This window comes from Polistes dominula, unplaced genomic scaffold, assembly GCF_049000335.1.
Source record: "Polistes dominula isolate Pdom_NZ unplaced genomic scaffold, Pdom_raw_medaka contig_83, whole genome shotgun sequence".
NCBI lineage: Eukaryota > Metazoa > Arthropoda > Insecta > Hymenoptera > Vespidae > Polistes > Polistes dominula.
The window spans coordinates 485,631-500,626 of record NW_028301032.1 but is presented as its reverse complement, the minus strand read 5'-3'; the positions used below and the strand labels follow the sequence as shown (position 1 = coordinate 500,626).

The following is a 14,996-nucleotide window of genomic DNA, read 5'->3' as shown; positions in this document are numbered from 1 at the left end:
CTGAAGGAAGGAAGGAAGGTAGGAAGAAAAAGTAAATAAGAATAAATGAAATATTATAGTGGTGGACATGAGGGAAGAGTAACACACAAGTTAGTTGCATTATTCTTGTAAATAATAAAAAAAAAATAAATTGGCGTCAAACTTGTGCCATTTAATCGAATGAATGGCAGACCTTTTACGTTCGACGGATTGGAGTTTAGAATCCGCGAAAGATCTCCGATGGTCATCCACATTCTCTCCGTGTATTATTCTTATAAAGATAAAAGGTCGATAGTGTTAAGTTAAGGTTTTAAACTAGCAACAATAAATAAAGGTTACCATATGCGAGATCCTTCTTGAAGTACATGGGGGATCTATTTGCACTCTGAATGTTATCTGCAATTTTATAATGTAATATTCACAACTAAATCTGTAGATTCGTTTGATTAATTTATTTATTTTTTTTTCAAAGCTTTCAAATATTATAGATATGTTATATGATTCATAAAGGATAAGAATTCTTGGACACTTATTTCTTATGGGATGTTAATATTGAACTATAGGTAATAATTGTCTGTCAGTGTGAAAGAAACTTAATGTAACACTGTAGGATACTAGTATATCTATTCATCGTTCTCTGTTGTCCCTTTCACTGCAAGTCTCCCGCGTGGGAGGTGTACGTAGAAGAGTTTGTAGCCAATTTCTTCCAACCAAGACACACTATGCAGTATCTCTCAGTTACCGTTCAAACGTCTAACGTGATAGATCACTCTTAACGTTTAACGTAATATTAATTATCATAATTAATTCCTACGTTATTAACTCTTATTTCGTTCTAAGTATAATACTATTTTAAACAAGAGGGGGAGGTTGAAGTTACGAGATTGCAGAAAAATAGAAAGTGAGAGTTTTAGATCGTGTGCAACATAATAAACATAATAAACAATTTGTTTACGGAATATCCGTTGGAAAAAGAACGTCTGTGTCGAAATGTTAAACCAAGTTTGTAAAGAATCAAGAAAATAATAAAAAAGAGAGATGACTTTGAGAATAATCGCGTCGCTAGACAATCGGTTGCGCTTGCATAACGTTAATTAAGGAAGAAGTAGAAAAAAAAATAATGGAAAAATCGTTGAAGTATTAAGAAATCGTTACGCCTCTGTGAAATCCTTATCCGATTGGTTGTGTCGTTGTTTGGGTTAACGTAAAATATAATCATAAACTATTTCTTACTAACCCACGTAAGATCAAATTAAAAAAGAAGACACGATGGAGAACGTTTACGTGATAAAAGTGAAAACAAAACCAGCACTTTCGTCTTTGTATCCTTCAGAACGACGTTATTCAGCATCAACAGTGGGTGGTCTTGCTTTGGTACATTTTGGATTAGGCGCACTTTCCCTCCTTTTAGGAACCCTAGCTATGTCGGTTCAAGGGGCTGTTTTATCCGTGGCATGTTTGGTACCGTTCGTCACGGGATTACTCGCTTGGAGAAGATGGTACATCGATCGTAACATAACGATATTTTTTTCCGCAAATATTTTCTCATTACTGGCAGCCATAATTTGTTTCGTCGTGACTATCCTCGACATAGCTGCGGTAGCTGAAACAAGTAACGCTTCTATTTTGTCTATGGAAGAAATTCTTCGTACTAGCTCGAACGATCAACAACAACAACAACAACCATTTATCGTTATCGATGATAATAATTTAAATAATAATGATAACAATAATGTAACCAGTATCATCGAAGAAACCACTATGAAAATGGAGAAATTTGTTAACGAAAGTGACAAGGGGGGACTCGTTTACGATGATCTCAAAGGAGAGAGTTCGATATTATACGAAAGAAGTATGCCGATCTCTGGTAACGAGTTGGAAAATCAAATGGAAAATAAAAGCAATCAACGATACGTTTCACTTCATAATGAGAACAAGGTTTTATCATTCTGGCATAACAGAGGTCGTCAACGAGAATCATCGCAAACGGAAACTTTACTTACAGTCAATGTTTTGTTATCTTCACTTCTGGAAATCTTTTGGTCCCTGCTCAGTGCTAAAATAGCTTTACGCGGTATGATGAACCGATTTCCAGATATTGATTATGGCAACAACAATCTTACAATAGCCGATTCGAAAAGGATTAATTCTGCTGTATGCAAAAGAAAACATCCTCCACCACCTAGACCTGATATATTGGATCACGATCGTGGATTATCAGAAAATGGATTAAATATCAATCCTACCAGTTCGATTCAAAGCGTCGCACCTAGACTTCCTTTACCAGAATCTAACAGAGAATTTCGTGAAAGGGTTGAAAGATTTTTAGCAAATCAAGCTGCACTCAGAATCGTCGAAGGATCTTGCACGTAATTATACCATGTGAAGATTTAAAAGAGACTTATCTTTATTATTATTATTATTATTATTATTATTATTATTATTATTATTACCGCGATCTCAAATTATTATGATTATTCGTGCGTTAATACTTACCGATTGGGGTAAAATGTTAAAATACTTAGATAAGTTATTATCACAGGGTATATATATCTTTTATTACTCATGCGGAAAAAGTACTATCTTTGCGGTCGCTATTGGAGTCGAAAAGACGCTGTTTGCCTACTTTTCAATTTGAATGCGAAAAGTTTACTTTTCGTACTCAAATTATACTTACCAGATGCAAATTGACGATTAAAAAAAGACAATCAAAGTGTCAATATTGTAAGCGATAAGATCAATATGTAGTTCTTCATTTATTATATTTTATGATTTTTTAACTTTTTCAATATTGTTTTGTGGAAAGAGGGGACTCCCCCCCAGCCCCCCGCCGGGGCTCTGCCCCTGGACCCCAATTATGTACCAAATATGTCCCCGCATTCGTAATAAAAAATAGTATATGCAACTAGTGCGAAATTGTCGATTACCCACGAGAGCGAAGTTGAGCGCACGAGTGAAGCGAGTCGCTCAAACGACAACTTCTCGCACTAGTTGCATAATTTACTATTATACAATACTTAAGTTATCTTATACTTAGATATATATATATCAACTAATTATTTGTTAGCAAATATAGACTAGTTAAAATATTCTTTAAAGTAAGCTAAGTTATACTTACGTAATAGGTGTGTCTGATTATAAGTATGCATTGGAACTAAAATAAAACTAACGTACCGGTACGTCTGGCTTAACTCGTGTATGGTTAAACGATGCTAATTATTTGTAACGAGCATTAGCTCGAGAAAAGAACGTGTCTAGACTCTAACAATCTTCTTCTTCTTTTTCTTATTCTAACCAATGTTGAATGTTGAACAACAACTCTTTGGGATAACTTTATCAGTGGCTTGCGATCTCGTTAATTAAACGTTCCATGCTCAAATTTAATGAGACTTTTTTGAAACGCTGTAATTTCTATTTACCATTACATTTAATTATAAATATATATATATATATATTAACGTTACATTTACGGATGTTAGGTTCAAACCAATATATTGCTTGATTTTCAAAATAATATTTTAGTTTTGTCCCAAGCCTCAGATTAAAGTTGGTTCACAGTCCGTAAATTTAGTGTTAATACGTACATTTTTTTTATGTTAGGGTGAATCAAAAGTTTGTGCAATTTTTTAATATGAATATTTTCAAAATAAATATTGTAAAAAAAAAACAAAAATCAATTATTATTCAGTTTATAAACTTTTGATTCCATCTTAATAAAATCGATTCCAATAAACTTGATAACGTGTGCCAGGTTTTGTGTTTTCCTTTCTTGTTGTAATTTAATACCATTGCGACAGTGTTTTGCTTCAGCTAGACCCCGTTTTGAAATCTTATAATAATCTGATATTGGTCAATACTATAAGGGACACAAGAGTTCAAAAGAAAAGAAAAATGATAATTGCAAATAATGACAACGCCAATCAACTTTGTGATCATCATGCATTCCTTTTTATCTATATTATTATACTTTTCCTATATATATTTGTGGTCTCATTGAAAATTCCATTTTATATCATTTTTTGTTTGTTTGTTCTTTCTTTTTTTATTACATTGTTTCACCATATATTATAAGATATTATAATATCTTAATATATATAAATTACGTGTCACGTTGTTTGTCCGTAATGGACTCCTAAACTACTGAACCGATTTTAATAAAATTTTGCACACTGTGTGCAGTTTCATCCAACTTGAAAGATAGGATAGTTTATATCTCAATTTATAATCGCAATAGTATTTTATTGCGAATCATTTGTTTATTAACAAAGAGTCATAATTCTAACAGATGGCGGTATAAGATAATTCGTTTACTTAAAGACGTGTGTATCGGACTGATTGTGAGCCACAGCAACGCGTGGCGGGGCACCCCTAGTATATATGTATATATACGTCTTCCTTTCTCTTTTTCTTAAGTTAAGGTACACTTCTTCATCGAGTAAACAACGTTTTAAACTATTATTATTTTTGAAAATTATGCAATTCTTTCTCACATCGCTTACTTTTCACTATTTTTCCTTTATCTAAGTTCTCTCAATTATTCTTTGCGATATAAAATTATGTCATTTATGTTTGTTAACTTTGTCTATTTTTTATTTTTCTTTTTTTTTTTTTGCGATGAAAAATGACAAATCGATAACGCAAACATTCGATTTTTTTCTATCTACTTTTCCTATTGATTTTAAACAACGATCTTTTTTTCTTTTTTTTTTTTTTTTTAATCTATCCTTGGTCCACCTGAATTGTTTGTGTAATAATTATGCATAAAGTAGTTTGATTAATCTAACAGAAATAAATTTTAATTACAAATTGATGGAATATAAATGTGAATTATTATCGTTGTAATTTAAAATTGTTTAGAGGAAAGGAACTTTAAAAAAAAAAAAAAAAAAAAAAAAACGAGTGTACGCGCGTGTAAATAAAATAAAAAATACGAAAGATATTTTGGACTAATAATTCATCTTAAATAACGAGATAATAATAATAATAATTATTATTAACGTTATAGATAACAACGTTACGATGGACAACAATTAATGAATGAATTAATTAGCGCTCATCGAAAATGTATAAGGCTAAAAAAACATCTAACAAGATTATTAATAATATTATTGGCAAGAGTAAAGCACACTTTTGTACATGGACGTTGGTTTTTTTTTTCTTTCTTTAGAATAAACGACGAAAATTAAATCGTCGTAGGACAAGTCCAACAAATGACATACACCCATTCATACATACATACATCATACGTGCATACATACATATACATGCACCGAATAAAACCCATTGCAATAATTTTTCTAATTATAGTTTTCAAAATGTTCATTCAAATTTGCATGTGAATTATTCGTTGCTACTGCATCGTACTCAACAACAAGCCTCTTTCTTCCGTTCGTGGATAATTACTCTATCATTATTATTATTATTATTATTATTATTATTATTAATATTAATATTAATATTAATATTATAATGTTCGTCAAGAAAATAAATGGCGTAATTTGTGTTCTTACGATTATAGTATACTTAAAATACTATTAACAATTATACTACGAGCAACCATGAACGACATCGTTGAGAGAGAAAAAAAATTGTCATTTAAACTATCCTATAATAAACCTCTCTCTCTCTCTCTCTCTCTCTCTCTCTCTCTCTTTCTCTCTCTATCTTTCTCTAAATAATATTTTTGTTAACCACATTATAAAAAATCTCATCTTATATCCGAAAACAAGAAAAGAAATGAATATTTCAATATATATCGCGTCTTCTTGGCCTTTTAAATATAATTTCATATTATGGCAACGTCATTTCAGTCTCAGAAAAATCGAAAGGGTGACTGTTAATTGTTCTTGAAGTATGAGGAAATTCCTACAGCTCTTCCTACATCGATTTTCTATTTCCAAAGGAAAAAAACAATCGATTTACACGTTAACTGGTCTAACATTATCATCCGATTGCTGTTGTTCACCACTCTGCCAGCCAGAATCCAAAGTCGTGGAGTCGCTCAAACAACACTGAGGTGTTTCCTCTTCCTGACCGCTATGATAGTCCCTGTAATCCCTTTCCCTTGGACGATCAGTATCCTCTTCTCTAAAGTAACTCGACGTAGCAGCTTCTTCATCAAGTTCTTCGTCTTCTTTTGGAGCGTAATACGAATAACGAGCTTGCTGGATGACTTCGTATTGAGCATCAGGTGCTAAAAAGGGTCCCCTAGTGTTTCTAGGTTCGTCACTGTTGGCATAACTGTCGGACGGTATGTCACCACCGTCTGAGGGTAAGGGAAGAGGAAGTCTTGATCGTTTGGATAATTGTCTTTTGCCCAAACGAGCTGCTAAATAATCCACTCCCTCCGAGTGTTCGGCACCTTCAATCAAAATATCAACGAGAATTGTTACTTCATTGATCAAAATTGTTGAACTTTTTATTTCTCAAAGAATTAATAAAACAATTACCTTCTTTCTCAACAGCTAAATCATAGAAACTACTTTCGGGACCGCAACAGGAAGAAACGTCACCGAAATATAATTCACTTTCTGATTGTTTACCACCAGGATTAGGTTCTTGTTGAAAAGCACCGTTCTCGACACCCTTTAAAGGTTTCCTAGCTCTCCTACCCTTCATCGTTCCATCGTTTCCACCTTCCGGGTCTGTACTATTAGAAATTTCTTCAGCATTTTCATAATTGTCAGATGGACGTTTTGTCGATCTCGATCTGTGATCTGTAATTTAAATTATGTGAATTATACTATGGGTTTGGATTGGGTTTCAAAATATTATTAATTATAATTAACCTTCGTTTCCGTCAAAATTGTCGATCCTTTTGCTCATTCTCGGCCTGGTATCCGCGACTTGTGGTCTACGTGCTGGACTGTTAGGATCGCTGTAAGGTGGTGGTGGACCCCATAAAGGTACAGGTGTCTCCAAAACGCTGTATGATGCTGTACTCGGTGTGTATGGTCCATTGGGTGTGTTCAGAACTGAATAAGGACCACTCGATTGCGAATTGAGGACGCTGTAAGGGCCTGCCGTGTTGTCGGGGTTAGTCTCTGTTTGTCTCGTTTGCGTGTGGAATCCGTAATTTGAGTCAGGACTTGGTGCTGGTCCTCTGGGTCTGGACCAAGGTAATCGCCACCGTCTGAAATAAAACGATGCAACTTAGTCCGCGAATTGTGGTCCCTCATTTAAATGCAACACGAGAGTAGAATAGAATCAAATGAGATGAAAATGAAGAAAAAGTATGACGCTTCACGTGGTGGGTCCGGTGGGCAAAAATTTCCCGGTAACTAGTAGATCGTGTATCTCAGGGAAAGGGGAAGGACTGTGTGTATGTGTGTCTACTTCACGTTTTTATTATCAAGAAACACAACAAGCAAAAGCTTGGTAAGTTCTTCTTAGCAATATAGTAACCTGTGTGTGTGTGTATATCGTCGTTGTTCATAATTTATTTCCGTAGAACGAAGAAATATACTGAGAACGGAATGCCGGACTTTAATTGATTCCATACATTAGCGGGATTTTTATCCAGAAGAACCGTCTCGTTTAGGAGTTTTATCTTACTCTCCTTTCAACGATATTCGTGGAATTTGCCAAGGTAAGAAGAAGAAAGACGCTCGAGTTGGGTACAGAATAAAAAGTAGTCGGTTGCGTCTGAACAAAATCAAAAGTAGAAAGTTTTCGGTTTTTATTGTGAACGGTAGAAGGGGGAAATCTCTTGTAGGATTTGATATTAGAGGATAACTTACCTCGAAGGTGCCAAGTCGGGATTCGGCGTGTAGAGATTTCCTGGAGTTTGGGCCCACCATGGACTGGCTCCACCGCAATCGTTGCAACATCCGCAGGAAGCGGTCGGTGGACCTACCGGACCTCCTTGACCGTACAACGATCTGCATCTTAGTTCCAACTGTTCCCAATACATCTTTTTCTTTTCGTGACTCAGTAATTGATAAACCAACATGCATGAGAATATGCAAGCAAGTATACCAGCTACCGAGACACCAAAAAGTGCACGCAAACAGGTGTAAAGTGCACCGTGTACTGCTTCGCAATGTGGAGTACCTTCGAACAAGACACCTGGGTCACCCTTTGATTGCGGTGCACCGTAACACGTACACGACCTAAACACATACATTATTTTTCGTTTATATGAGTGCAATTTCAAAATTCATTGTCAAATCGTATCATTGAAATTTACCTTGCTCTTGCGGTATAAACGCATTCTCTGAGCCCTTGCAATCGAGACATATGAATCACTGTTGTTGTAACTGTCACGAGAACGCACACCAATGCACATACAACCCCAACCGAACCGCAAACTTTCATCTGCAAAAGTTTTAGGCGATTATCGTAAGCGATTCTTTCTTGCTCTCTCGTTGATTCAATTCATTGATTATATTTCATTTTTCATACTTACCAAAAGTCCGTATCTGTGTTTTCGTCTAGCCAAAAGCATCGTGAATAATCCCATCAGTATCAACTGAGAATAAAATAATCAAAAATGTACACCCAATTCATTTTTACTGTGTCATTTTTTATAAATATAAAAATGAATATAGAATTATTCTCGCGCAAAGATAAAAGGTCACGTTTGAAGGTCAGGTCAATCGAAGGTCTCAATATTTCTTTGACAATAAAACCGTGAAATGCATTTAACGCGTTTATAAATTTCTTACGTAATTTCCATAGATAGATAGAACCGTGTAACCTTTGTCTCTCTTACCATTATGCCAGGAATGTAAGATGGTACAGTCTCGAATAACGCTAAGCTTGCCGTGTGGGCTGAAAGGACAGCGTGTACCGCCAAAAAGACACTGCCAACTCCTGCACTGAGACCACCGCACAGACAACAAAGGACGACATATTTTTTGCAGCACCCACCTTCACCGGTATGACCTGTACAAATATTTTTTTTTTTTTTTTACAACATAATCTAACAATTTTCATTAACGTGAAATATCAAATCAAATGTTATATATTGAAAATATTGAATCGGATATATAGTCAATCCCTTTGCCTTTTACTCGTAGTAATCGAATTGAATTTCTATTGTCAATGGTTCTACTCTCTCACCATTCAATCGTACACGTCGGCATTGGAAATTCTCTCGATGATGAATAATAATATCTAACACCTTCCTATTCCAAGAACAATACCGAGTTCTCTTAAAACTCATTGACGCCAAACTTTTTAATCAACTTTATCGTATTCCTATTATAGAAAGAGAGAAAATATTCTGACACATACCAGACGTAACATTTCCAAATGCAATTTATGCGAGTGTGATAGTTTCAATTATTATACTTTTTCGTAAACGTCTTTGTATTTTTCGACGATGAATTGAATTCACCAACGAAACGTGACAAAAATAGTATATATATATATATATATATATATATATATATACCTGTCCCGTATTTTTTGTAAAACATTTTACCTTTACCTCCTAACTTTTCTTCTTTTCGTTTTCAATCTTGAAAAAAATAAAAAAAATAAAAACTCTTAGGGTAGATACATTCACCCTGAAAATCTTTTTCTATTTCTATCTTTTCTTTTTTTTTTTTTTTGCTTTTCTTCTTTTCCCTTCTTCTTTCAAATGATTTTACGAGGGAACAGGAATTTACGACGATCTTTTTCTTTCCGGATTCAATGACCGGTAAAAAAGGATCCTTTAGAAAAGATCGGCTACCTGTACCATTTGTTCGATAGTTTAGAATCGTGAAAAACTAGGAGGTGAGTTTCAAACGTTTCTAACATAAATAAAATTCTTTTAAAGCACCCACATGTTCGTTCAGGAAAAACGAATTGAAAAAAGCTTTTCAATATTACTTGGTAACTCTCTATAAATTAGCATTATCTATTTTATTTTTACTTTCGCGAAAACACATTATAAAGGTGTCAAGATTGTAACCTCGAAGATATAATAAAAATGATTGAAAGTTTCACGTAATATAAATAGACCCTAGGTATTCTAAACCCTAATAGAATAAGTATATTTGATGTTCCCTAATTAGAATACCATCAATGCAAATCTAATTGAATAAAACAGTAAGTTTAGGGAAGATGATAAAACACATTATCAGAAAGTTAAATAGGGAAGATGATAAAACACATTATAAAAGTGTTAAGATTGTAACCTCGAAGGTATAATAAAAATAACTGAAGGTTTCACGTATTATAAATAGACTCTAGCTACTCTAAACCCTAATAGAGAATAAGTATATTTGATGTTCCCTTATGATAATACCATCAATGTAAATCTAATTGAATAAAACATTAAGTTATCAAGTGTTATCTGATAAATTTATCAGAGAACTTAATGAACGTACCACATGGATGTGTGTAACGTGATCTCGGCAAGTGTGTGTGGTTAGCAGAATGAGGTAAGTGGGAATGCGAGTGTGCAGCAGCCGCCATTGGGAAGGGATAACCCTGGCTGTCTATCTCCATCTCCGTTCCTAATCGACATCGTACTATTTGTAACACCGGATATCCGTCCATCTTTGCAGTTGATAGAAAATATCTTCGATTAAATATTTCGTTGGATCAATGTTTTCTTCTTCAATTGTCAAACACAGAAAGAGACAAATAAAGTTCAACTTTATAGAATAAAAACGAACTATAGCACACGTGGTCGTTAGGATTATACCGTGGGAACACACGTAGAATATCTAACTCGTTGGAACATAATGATACTTGGGAGAAGAAATTCTTGAAAGCGCACGCTCTCGATATATGAACTCTTTTACTTTAAAATGTCAATAGGTAACCTAGCGATCCAAAGACGTTCCTCCCCCTCCTCCCTCCTCCCTCTGCCTCCTTCTCCTCTTCACCCCTCTATCAACGGGAAAGCTTCATGGTTCAAGGTCACCACTTTATTACGCACTCTCCCTTCCTCGAAGTTCATCAATAAATGTGCGTTCAGCACTTTTTCTTCTTTACAATTCATCTTTTTATTTTGATCTTGTTCCATTTGTTTAAATCGAAAGAACAAATCACTTACACAGTAATGCACTAATATATATTTGAGTATTTTAACAAAAGACGTAGATGGGTTGTAACAAATGACATCAATGTAAGGGAATAGGAAAAGGGGTAGGAAGTTGGGGTACTTGTCACGTTGAGGAGATGTCCCACAGGTGGTGGTGATCGGCATATGTCACACGTATAATAGTCCTGAAAGTATTTCAATAGAAATATTTTTCCCGAGGGTCATGGATAATTATTTACACAAATGATCTTTTTAATCCCGTAATTTTGTTAATCGCGTTAAAACAGGAGAAAGTAACGTTTGTCGGATGATGTTCCTTTTCGCGTAAACCTTTCGACGACACGAATCGTCGTCCTTCACTCGGTTAGCTGAAAACTACGACTGGTCGATATAACTCGGGAGATCGTAGCGAGCCCTTACGGTATTTTGTTCAAGTTCTAAGGGATGTTGCTTCAGGGGTTGTCAAAAGGTAGGTGGATTTTTAAAAGGAAAACAGTTTAAACAAAATACTTGCATTGATCGGCGGATGCTGTCTCATAACGTCTGGTTGGTCTGGGTGGTGGTCGTGGTGGTAAAGCCGGTGGTTGATGGGTTCTTGACGTTACTTCGACTATTCCACCACTGTCGTCAGTCTCACCCTCGGAATTTCTCTTGTTCCTGTTACCCTGTTGTACCGCATGACACTGACACTTGCTACTCTTTGACGGTGCTGACACCTAATCGTGTAAATCATACAAAGAGAAGATGATTTTATAAATCTAACTTATCTGTCGTCAAATACTAGAATATTAATGGAAGGTAATATAATTGCTTTAATTTATATCAACCTGAATAGCGTCCATTCTTATCAGGGATGAATTTTTGGTATCGTTGCTTTGCAAGTGAGGATGACCATGTGCATGAACGTGTCCATGATGATGAGAATGATGTTGTTGTTCGTCGAGTGGATGAACCAATGAAGCTGCTCTATCTCTCGATCTCGAATCAGGGTGTAAAGAATGCACCTGTTGCAATAGATGATGGTGATCGTGAACGTGATCTAACCTGCTGTGAGTTCTGGTATTCGCATTCGACGAGGAAGATTCGCAAGAGATACCAGAACTCACGTGATGATGATTGACGCTCGAACGACCAGTCAAGCTACCGGTCGAACTGCTGCCGTGATGTCTGGCAACTAATGGGGTTGCTGACAAACTCGCACTCGCGTTTACCGAGACGTGCCGATGTACACTTGGTGATCCACCGTGATTCATCATGCTCGAGTTAGAAGACGTACCGCTCATTGCACTCGACACGGTTGGATGACGATGACTCGTCAAAGGTGAACCTTTTTGTCCTATGATCGATGTCGTAGTTGTTGTCCCAGCTACCGCGGACATCATCGTCGTAGTTGTCGTCATCGTAATCGTCGTCGTTGTCATAGTTGTCGTACTTGTACCCGCTGCGATAGGATTTGCGTGATGATGAGAGTTTGAATTATTACTACCGGTCACAGTATTTCCATGATTAATCGTTGGGTTACCATTACCAGATCCACTTAAACTCGTTGTAGGGTTACTATGTATATGACCGACCAACCCGGCAGCAAGATTTCCATGATGGTGTCCCCCCGCATGGTGTATCATCGCCGACCCGTGATGATGAGTCACGCTCGAGGTCTTTGGTGTTCCGTGATGATGATGGCTATGTTGTTGTCGCTGTTGGAATCCTTTAAGACCCTCGCTTGCTTCTAAATTCGCATTAGTTCTCGACGTGTTATCGACGTTGTGCTTGTGTAAATGCACGTGAGAATCACCGTGAAAATGTCCATGAACGTTTCGTTCAGGCGTATTAGATTCCCCGCTGATAGGTATTCGATGATGCTGATAAGTGTTCAATACTTGTTGAATATTTTTCAATTTATCCTTGGAAATATTTTGTTTAGGTGATAAACCACATGGATCGTCCAATTGTTTTTCCGACGTTTCTTTAGACGACAATGAAGTTTCCATAGGATTTGGATTGGTATCCGATAGATGACTAGGACTCGAAGTCAAACTTTGTCGACTTTCTTGCAAACTCGACGATTCCTGAACTCTTCTCGCTGCCTCGAAGGCAAGATTTCGCGAAAGATCTAAATTTCTTGGACTACAGGGAACATTTCTAGCGTGTCGCGTTAAAGGTGTGTTTTGATGCTCCATAATCTCAACGCTTCTTGCCTCCTGATGAGACATTGGGCTGTCCAATCTTCTCAAAGGTTCGAATGCACTCTGCAACGTTTCCAATCCTCGTGGTAGTTCCTGATTATTAGAAATTCTCGTACTTCCCATGACGCTTCTATCAGTTCTATCTCGTTGCGTTCTTATTGAATTAATTCCACTCATCGTTGAACATTGACAAGGATGCTGTTGTTGTTGTTGACTTCCCTCCAAATCGCACATCGTCCCGTCCAAATCGTTCGACAACGACGAGCCCTGAGACATGCTGATATCTAAATAGAAATAATATTTTTTTACGATCAGCCGAAACTAATTATAGATTCATCCCAAAAAACGTGTAAACCTCGGAGAGAAAGCAAATGTCGTATTTAAATACACGTGGTCAGTGAAAGCGAAAGTTTCTATTAAAGAAATTTCGTTAGAGTTGATCGATTATTTCGGATTTCGAAAGAGACAGGTAATAAAAACTTTGGAAGAAAATCTTGTCACCCTTTTTTAAAGACATTTAAACAATAAGAAGCCTAAGAACTGATGGTTACAACAATTCCTGAATTTATTTCTCCCCCCCCCCCCCAACTGCATCTTGATATTACAAATAAAAATACTCTGTCGTATTTGTCAAATCAGATAAGATTGAATTATCACTAACTGTTTGACGTAATTCAAATTCGAATTAGATGTCACGAATATATTTCCTGTCCGGTAATTCGATTTATTGTAAAAATTGAAAATAAAGGAGTGGCTCTCTCTCACCTGGCGAAAGATCAATCTCAACGATTTAGACCTCCCAATCGAATTCCTTTCGATCGTCGTTTCCACCAAAGAACAAGAAGAAGAACAAGAAGAATAAGAAGAAGTAGCAGAAGATGATACCTTCCGCATGCCCGAACCTCGACGAACGTATCCTCCTCAGTCGAAATAACGTTCTATTTTCGACACGACGTTCGACACCCTCCTCGTCGTCTTCCTCCTCTTCTTCCTCTTCCTCCCCGTTATTATTATTCTTCTTAAGAATGAGCTTTCCTCTGGCTAATGCCGAAGAGGGCATCTTCTCGTGTCCACCCAAATAAAAAGACGCGTTATTATTTTCCTTCGTTTGAAATTTTTAAATGGAAAAAGGAACAAGAAGTAGATGTAAATTTTGTTCTTCCCCTTTTGATTGAATTAATGAAAGAATCATGCACACATGCGAGTCGCGTGTAAAGTTTCCTTTATTAAAGTTTTCAATCCGCCATCATCACCATTTCAACGTACACCATAATATCTTCTCGAGTTAGCTTTGATCTTTCTCGCGAATTCACTTGAAACAAACAGAAACAACAACTACAAAAAATATCTCTTTCCACTGTGATAGACGGAACTAACTGACGGAGAAACAAAGAAAGAAAGAAAGAAACAGAAAATATGAGAGAGAGAGAAAGAGAGAGAGAGAGAGAGGAAGGGATAATATAAAATAAAGGCTAGTCGAGGAGAGTAGTATAACGTGAGAGACCGTTGGTGCCTTCCACCTTCACAGCCAGCTTCGTTCTGCCTTGGAATGTGCCTTTGCCCCCTTGCCCTCTTCACTCACTCTCTCACTCTCTCTCTCTCTCTTTCATTCTTTCTTGAAAGCGAGTTCGAGAGCGAGAGGACCCAAGGGCCCCGGCGGACTCCTTGTTTCCCCCACTCCCCTTGCTTTCTTCACGGAGTGGGGGAACAGCTTCGGGACCGAGCCTCCAATCGCACCCACCCACTCCTATTTCTCCTTCTCTTTTCATTGGGACTCGATGGATATGGTAGATCCTTTTTAACCTAATACGTTAAAAAGCAGGGCCGTATTCACGTATTACCCGTGTCAT

General features: G+C 36.5%; 2 protein-coding genes across 6 annotated transcripts; one reads left to right on the top strand and one right to left on the bottom strand.

Moving 5' to 3' along the window:
- The first annotated feature begins 695 nt into the window (after positions 1-695).
- Positions 696-5,617, top strand: LOC149031878 (uncharacterized). The gene has a single exon (XM_089174377.1). It carries the CDS (start codon positions 1,249-1,251, stop codon positions 2,350-2,352), a length of 1,104 nt encoding a protein of 367 aa, XP_089030503.1. The 5' UTR covers positions 696-1,248; the 3' UTR covers positions 2,353-5,617.
- On the bottom strand, positions 3,985-14,743 carry LOC107071078 (uncharacterized). Of its 5 annotated transcripts, none has more exons than XM_089174373.1 (12): positions 13,912-14,738; positions 12,483-13,430; positions 12,067-12,401; positions 11,788-11,964; positions 11,475-11,676; positions 8,693-8,865; positions 8,387-8,449; positions 8,168-8,295; positions 7,719-8,090; positions 6,768-7,111; positions 6,429-6,695; positions 3,985-6,340 (listed from the first exon to the last, which is right to left on the bottom strand). In XM_089174373.1, exons 2-12 carry the CDS (start codon positions 13,420-13,422, stop codon positions 5,898-5,900), a joined length of 3,444 nt encoding a protein of 1,147 aa, XP_089030499.1. In that variant the 5' UTR covers positions 13,423-13,430; positions 13,912-14,738; the 3' UTR covers positions 3,985-5,897. The 5 variants fall into 5 exon arrangements, with proteins under 5 accessions (XP_089030499.1, XP_089030500.1, XP_089030498.1 ...); XM_089174374.1 differs by having other exon boundaries at positions 12,489-13,430; positions 13,912-14,737; XM_089174372.1 differs by having other exon boundaries at positions 12,067-13,430; positions 13,912-14,740.
- Between the last annotated feature and the right edge of the window lie 253 nt (positions 14,744-14,996).

Coding starts and splice junctions, on each gene's coding strand:
- LOC107071078 (XM_015329769.2), bottom strand. CDS start 13,422: ATGTCTCAGGGCTCGTCGTTGTCGAACGATTTGGACGGGACGATGTGC. Junction 8,866..11,474: donor GACAGCATCCGCCGATCAAT/GCAAGTATTTTG, acceptor ATATTTGTACAG/GTCATACCGGTGAAGGTGGG. Junction 8,296..8,386: donor AACACAGATACGGACTTTTG/GTAAGTATGAAA, acceptor AAACTTTTGCAG/ATGAAAGTTTGCGGTTCGGT.
- LOC149031878 (XM_089174377.1), top strand. CDS start 1,249: ATGGAGAACGTTTACGTGATAAAAGTGAAAACAAAACCAGCACTTTCG.